The sequence below is a fragment of the Macadamia integrifolia genome, unplaced genomic scaffold (assembly GCF_013358625.1).
Source record: "Macadamia integrifolia cultivar HAES 741 unplaced genomic scaffold, SCU_Mint_v3 scaffold2529, whole genome shotgun sequence".
Classification (NCBI taxonomy): Eukaryota; Viridiplantae; Streptophyta; class Magnoliopsida; order Proteales; family Proteaceae; genus Macadamia; species Macadamia integrifolia.
The window spans coordinates 1-7519 of NW_024868776.1; the positions used below are offsets into that span (position 1 = coordinate 1).

Below are 7519 nucleotides of genomic sequence, written 5' to 3' on the forward strand. Positions count from 1 at the left end.
AGAATTTGCTCTCTGGTTACTTGAAAGAACAGAGATGCCTGCTTGTATTCGATGATGTATGGAGGAAAGAAGATTGGGACACATTAAAGTTGGCATTTTTACCACATCGGGATGAGGGGAAGCAACGAGTGTTACTTACCATTCGTATTGTGGAAGTAGCCAAACATGCTGATCCATTAACTGCTCCACATCTACTAGCACCTTCGAGTGGTGAGGAGAGTTTTGAACTCTTCTCAAAGAAGGTCTTCCAATACCAAGCAAGAAATGAGGAAATAAGCTACTCCAAATATTTGGAAGATGTTGGAAGGAAATTGGTTGCTAGGTGCGGTGGATTACCACTTGCGATTGTGGTATTGGGAGTTCTCTTATCGACAAAGGAGCGAACACTTAGCATGTGGAACAAAGTATTTGAAAGCGTGAATTGGCAACTTAATGAAGGCCCACAGCAATGCATGGACATAATAGCTTTGAGCTATACGGACTTACCGTATTACTTGCAATCATGTTTTCTCTATTTTGGTCTCTACCCAGAAGACTATGAGTTCTCTTCTGAAAAATTGATTCGATTATGGGTTGCAGAGGGGTTTATAAAACAGAGAGGAGAGGAAACTATGGAAGATACTTCGGAAGAGTACCTAGAAGAGTAGATCGATAAGAGCATGATCCAAGCAGCAATTGAGAGACTAGATGGAGGTGTTGGAGTCTGTCGTATCCATGACCTATTGCTGGACGTAGCAGTTTCAGAAGCCAAGAAAGATAAGCTTCATGAAGTATATGGGAATAACTGTTCCGCCAGTTCTCTAAGCTGATTCCGTGTGCTTGCGATCCATCCGAGCAACAATGGTATGCACCCTATATCGAGTTCCACTCTTGACCATCTTCATTCCTTCTTGTGCTTCAGTGAAGACCTCCAAAAAAATCTGTGGAAGAGTCTTTATGTAGGGTTCAATCTGCTTAGAGTATTAGATTTAGAGAATTTGACAACTCTTGACAATTTACCCAAGGAAATTGGAGGGCTTGTCGTTCTAAAGTACTTGAACTTGAGGGGAACCAAAGTAGGAAGAATTCCACATTCAATGGGAAACCTCTGCAATCTACAAACGACCAACCAATGGCAACACTAGAGAAGCTACCAAACTTGAAATGCTCTTTTTATGGGAAGCATTTGAAGGAAAGGAAATGATTTGTTCTGGAGGAGGTTTTGCTAAACTGGAAACTTTGGAACTTTACGAGTTACCTAACCTGGAGGAATCATTCAATAGGAAACATCTGCAATCTAGCTATTAAAATAATTTATGTTTGTAAACACTATTAAAAATGAAAGATTTTATATGGATGTGATGGATAGATTAGAAAATAACATGCTATAGGATGAGTAAGCATTGTGGGATTCTATTTTAACATGTTATTCTCTGGCTTCTTAAATCTTGGCACTAATTATTCATTCCACTTGAGTGTGTTGAGGAATAGTAGAAAGTATTCTATGATTTTTATTTCCATTCACGATTTGGAAGAAAATCCTAATCACAATTTATGTGTCTTTCTCTGCATTAGAATATAATTTTCTCAAATTAAAAGAAAATGTCAAAAGATTTACAAACTGCCATGCTATGTTTAATGAGTTATCATTGTCAATATCATGGAATGACTTTCAGCACTATGGGTGCCAAAAACTGACCCCAGACCCCTGTAAAACATTTTCAAGGTTGTTAAGTACTTCATTGAAGAAATGCAAAAGTGCACAAAAATCCTTTGTGGGGAGCCAATGAGTGATAGTGAAGATCTAACGGTTAGGATGCATGTCGGGGCCCTCTCAATTATTGGATCCTCTCTGCCACTCACTAATCACCACAGAGGATTCAAGTCTAAGAAGGTGAAGAACCAAAATTTGGTAACCTCCTATAATTTACTTAGGATGCCAGTGTGGTATCTTAGCAAAGGTTGATTGCAAAACACAATTGCTCGCATCAAATGAGATTTCAATTCCGACATTGCCTTTAATTACCTAAAAAATAATATTAATATCTACTGATTTGAGTCAAAATCCTAATTAAACCAAAAGTGAAGTATCAAATCACATTCTAATTTTACCAATGCCTTAATCTGCACCGAACGGAAGGAAGGAACAATCAATCCAGTGAAATTTGAGTTACAATATCCTGTAACACCAACTCAGAGGTGCCAATCATCCTTCCTATCAGTTGGTGCCTCCTTAAACAACCTTGATAGCATATAAAATGCGACAAGGCAAAGCAGATTATTAGTGCAAGTCAACAAGTCAACCTAAATACCACTAACAAATCCATCTATAGCCACGAAGTAGCAGACTTTCACTACATAAAGTTCCATTCTCTATGTAATCCTGTCCTGCCTCACTGGACCCAAAATGGCTCATCATCTTCTCATTGCAGTCCTTGTAGCAAGCAAAGCTCAGGCAAGCCTAGTCATTGCAGCATTCCTGCTCTGCAAATAGAAAATACATACTAGTAGATATCCAAAACTTACCACTCAAATAGTATTTCTCTGCTCTTGAGATTCTGTTTTGGCTGCCAGTACCACATCATTAAGGAATCCACTCTGGGGAAAATCTTCAGGTACAAGACTTCGATATATCTCAAACTACTCTTGCGCTTCCTCCTTTTTACCCTGCAAGCTGTAGATTATCACCAAAACAGATGCACACAATTGGTAAAACAACGATTAAACCTCAATATAGTACTTCTTTGTCTCTAACCTTTTAATATCCTCAATAATTGACAGATAAATGAAAATCAATTAACAGAAGTAGCTCGCAAGGTGTAATCCAACACCCCTTACAAAAAATTCTGTTAAAAAGAGCAACCTAGTGCACAAGGCTCCCACTACTGCAGGGTTTGGGAGGGGCAAATTTAATCTGCTAAGTTCCTAGATGTCGCCTAGGCAGTGCCTAGGTGACCAAAGGTCCTATGGATAGGCATACCTAGGCTTTTTTTTTTTGGGGGGTAAAAATAGGCATTCCTAGGCAACTCGCAAAATTGATTGTTAGCTTATGCTAAACCATCCTTAGCATGAATGGTTAGTTTTGTACAGTTCTAGTTATTACTCTGTATGGTGATTAGGTTTGGAAACATTGAGCTACTTTGATAATATTTAAAGGGTGTACACTTACCCCTCCCAAACCCCACGATAGCGGTTGTCTTGTGCACTGGGTTGCTCTTATTTCCATAACTTGCATGAAATTTGTGGACAAATCCTTAGAAACCTTAAAAGACTCTCCATTCATGCAATGACAAAAAAAATGGACTAAAGGTACAATCTGTTCGAATATCCCTTAAAAGTTATATAAATTCGAAACCGCTTCCTTCAAGTTTGATAAAGTAAATGCAAAATGTAAAATAAAAAGGAAGAAAGAGTGCTACCCTCTAGTGTGTTCAAGACAAAATGAGTGCATGCTTATGCTGCCCTACAGTAAATATGCTCCAGAGCAACTTCCAATTGGTTGCACCCGTTGACATCTACCTGTGCCAGGAAGAAACGTTCTCTGCCTAAATAGAAATTTAAGGAATCTTTTAAAATTTTGAATGATTATAGCCTTATGAAAAATGGTTAGGGCTCCTTAACCCTCATCACATCTCATGGATGATCATCACCTTTCAACGGAGTGGTTCTACTGCCTAGCACACTGGTAGCAGCATTAGCTAGTTGAAGCTGGCACATGGAGGTTTGAGGATCAACTCTAGCTCCATGTGGGTGTGTGTGTCCCCACCCCCCACCCCTTAGTAGTAGGTTGGCCATTGGTCATGTAGTGCCCAGTTGGGGATGTTGTAAGATAAATTAGCAAGAAAAAAAAAAACCACCTTTCAATGGCCAACAACTTTTATTAATTGCACACGTGATGAGCCAGTTGGCAATTCAAAATATAATTATGTCGAGCCCAAATCCCCCACCCTGCAAGTAACCACCCTCACCGCATCTCATACTGTCCATGGGTGTGGGGACCATCCGACCATGTCAGTCATTGAGAGTGCTATTCAGCTCATATACAATTTATGATCAGAATAATGATGGGCTGGTGGTTGTGCATAAAAATGAACGACATAAAGAACCCTATCCTATTGACGTAAGAAATATCAGTGCGTGAGACCAAAGAGAGGATGCGCCAACATCTTCAGCACCCTCAACATGAGGTAATATCTTTTCACGTGCCTTGTTTTTAGATGTTCCTTGCACCAGCCAGAAAGATTTTTTTTCCCTTACAAAAAGAAGTCGGTGATGTGCAACCTCTATCACATGGTGGACCTTATCAATCTAGTCTTGTTCGACAAAGATGGGCTCACCAGTCACCTCTATAAATGACAGATTGAATTATGATCACATAGACCAACAACCCTACTTGTTCGATGATTGGTGGTGGCTCATTATTATTATTTTCAATGCATAAATATGGACTTGTAAGGATGTTAAGTCCGAGAATTTGAGATTAGTTGAAGTCCGAATTTAAGTTCTATATAATGGTGATACACATTTAGGGGCCGTTTGATAACACTTCTATTCCTGGAGAGTGTTCTTTTTCGATTCCATGCTGTGAAGACACTCTGGCGGAACAGAAACATCGTTTGGTAAAACTATTTCAGAAATGGCTTTAGAACAGGAAAGAACAAAAACAGTGTTTGACAAACACTTCTATTCCTGGAGAGTACAATAATGAAAATTCACTTTTGAACAATGAAATCAATAATTACAAACATGTTATTATGGTCAAATTTAACTTAAATAAGGAAATAATTTGTTTATGAAATTATCTTTTAAAATACTATTACTTAAAGGAAATAATAAAATATAAGCATAAAGAGTTTCCACATTTATCTTAATAAAAAAACAAAAGTCTACTATTCAAGTTTATAGGAATTACAAAATAAAAATCATAGCTGCAAATAGGTGTCTTGAAATTTTATTACATAAACAATCAAATCAGGGGGTAACCCTTATCTACTGCCATCTGATTTGCAATTTGTATCCTTAGCTCATTCATCTGTCTTCCTTGTACACGTTGACTGCCCTGATGAATTGTAGTAGAAGTACTCGCAATATCACCATCTTCTTGTTCTCCGTGAGCGTTGACTACCCTGACTCTCTCTTCATTAGGATCATAGTAGTCATCTTCCCCATATTGTTGAAAAAGTGCATCTGCTATTTGTTCAGATTTAATATAGTTATGAAGTCCACAACAAGCTATCACAATATAACTTTGATAACTAAGTGAGAATTGAGGCATGTTTTTTAAAATAGAGAATCTTGATTTTAAAATCCCAAAACAACGCTCAATATGATTCCTTAAAGAAGAATGTCTATAGTTAAACAATTCCTTAGTACTTCTGGGTTGCCTTCTTCCTCCATTATAATCTGGTATATGATATCTCTCTCCTTTAAATGGTGTCAAGTATCCATTCCTACTTGCATATCATGAGTCTACAATGTAATACTTCCCTACAATATGATAAAGCAAGACATTAAAAGCATACACAATAATCATTTGCATACATGATAATTTGGGAATTGATATACCTTGGGGAGGATGAGGAAATCATAAGGTATGATCCTCCAGGGCTCTATTGAATACACGACAATCATTTGCACTGCCTTCCCAACTCGCATATACAAAAGTGAATTTCATGTCAAACGAGCAGGCACACATCACATTTTGGGTTGTTATCCCCTTCCGTCCTCGATATGGGATCTATTTTTCCTTGGGAACTATAGCAGTAACATGTGTACCATCTATGGCACCAATGCAATCCTAATTAAAATAAAACAAAAAACCAACCAAAAGCACTATTATGTGAAACAAAAAACGATCATAAGTTAAAAATTGATGTAAACTTATTAGAAAGAAATTTTTCATTTTACCTTAAAATATGGCCACCATTTGTTGTTTGCAATTATTTCCATAGGAATCTCATCAAACGATGGGGCTTTGATATACTCCTTAGAAAGCTTGAGCACTCCTTGCAATACTTTGCCAAAGTAATAGCTGACAATCTGTCATGAATGTTGGAATCTCTCCTCAACTGCTCTATTAGTAGGACCTACACCTGTTATTCTGAACATGAACATTGCCAATTGCTCATCTACCCTAATTTTGCGATTGTCTTGTAACCAACCACGATGTCTCATTAGTAGGCATAAATTTAAAAACACATGTCGTTCCATGCCAAATTCTTCGTAATAGCGGTTTGCATGCCCATGCAACACCTCATGTACCCATGCTGCCCCTGTGAATGCACTATCCCTGCGTGGTTCTCTAGTGTATAAATCGCTGGAATAATGATATTGTACTATCAACAATGTTGCGAGAATCAATTCTTCTCCATCGTCGTCAGTAGAGGAGATTATTGGAGTATTATCGACATTTGTCATAACTGATTCATACAAATTTTAAACTTGTTAATATCATACAAATGTTTATCCCCTAATAAATGTACCAAAAGATCTATAAAACTATAATCATCCAACATGCATAATTATCAGATGATGTAATAAGTATTTAAAACAAAAGACATCCAACATAATTTTTGCTACAATAATAGTAAAATTTAACTGGCATATTTAGAAAAGTAGCATAAAGTGTAAATATCCATATTACACTTTTACATCAAGTGTACCTAACAAAATATATCGATCCTACTACAAAAGGTCTTAAATGTATTTCATTACAATCATCCATATTAAAAAAAAAAGGTTAGATTATCATCCATCAATCTAACACATCAAAAGCCAATTGTTTCGTTTCATCCTTGAGAGTAATGAATAATTCTCTCCATTCCCGATCCACCAATATCCTCTTGCACGCCTTAATATGCAACTCTCTTGGGATATCATTCATGGTTTCCAATAATCTAACACAAGTAGAAGTGCTGAAATCTGTGGTATTTGGAGTGAGACCCATTGGAGTTGAGCTAGGGGTTGAAGTATTCTTGTTTGCTACTGACTCGGCTAGGGTCTGTATGGCGCGTTCAATACCAGTTGTCCTACTCTTCTTCCTATATCCTGTAGGTGTCCTATCAAGTCTTATGTTGACTCTAGGACAATTAGTTCCTGGATCTTGGCTTTCATAATAACTTGTTGGCAAGGTATTAGCCAATGGAGTAGTTGGAGTTACATCTACATCTGCATCCACCTCATCATCAACACCTCTCGATTCCTCTTCAAACCTGAAATCAGATTCATTCCCGAATCCTCCTATCCCACTAGCATATGAATCCCCAAAAAGTATACATAGTTCAGGCCAATGTGGTAGCCCATTCCTCCTAAACTTTGACCAATCACGATTTGCTTGAAAATTTTACAAACTAGCTATTAGATAAAATTACACCGAATATTAAAAAAATCATATAAAAGTACAGTATACCTTGATGTGTACATCCCAAACACTCTCATCTTCAACTGTACAGGTCCTCGTCACAGAATTCCAACCAAAACCTGTAGTATCCAGTAGTCTCTTGAAAGCGCTGTAATCGAATCGCATTTTATTCATCTTATT

The 7519-nt window shown here is 37.4% G+C and overlaps 1 protein-coding gene across 1 annotated transcript; it reads left to right on the forward strand.

Annotated features, from left to right (window-relative positions):
* Positions 1-64: 64 nt before the first annotated feature.
* Positions 65-647, forward strand: LOC122066691 (toMV resistant protein Tm-2 netted virescent-like; the record flags this gene model as incomplete). Its single annotated transcript, XM_042630534.1, has 1 exon — positions 65-647. A coding segment is annotated over one exon (583 nt), but the record flags the coding sequence as incomplete, so codon positions are not given.
* Between the last annotated feature and the right edge of the window lie 6872 nt (positions 648-7519).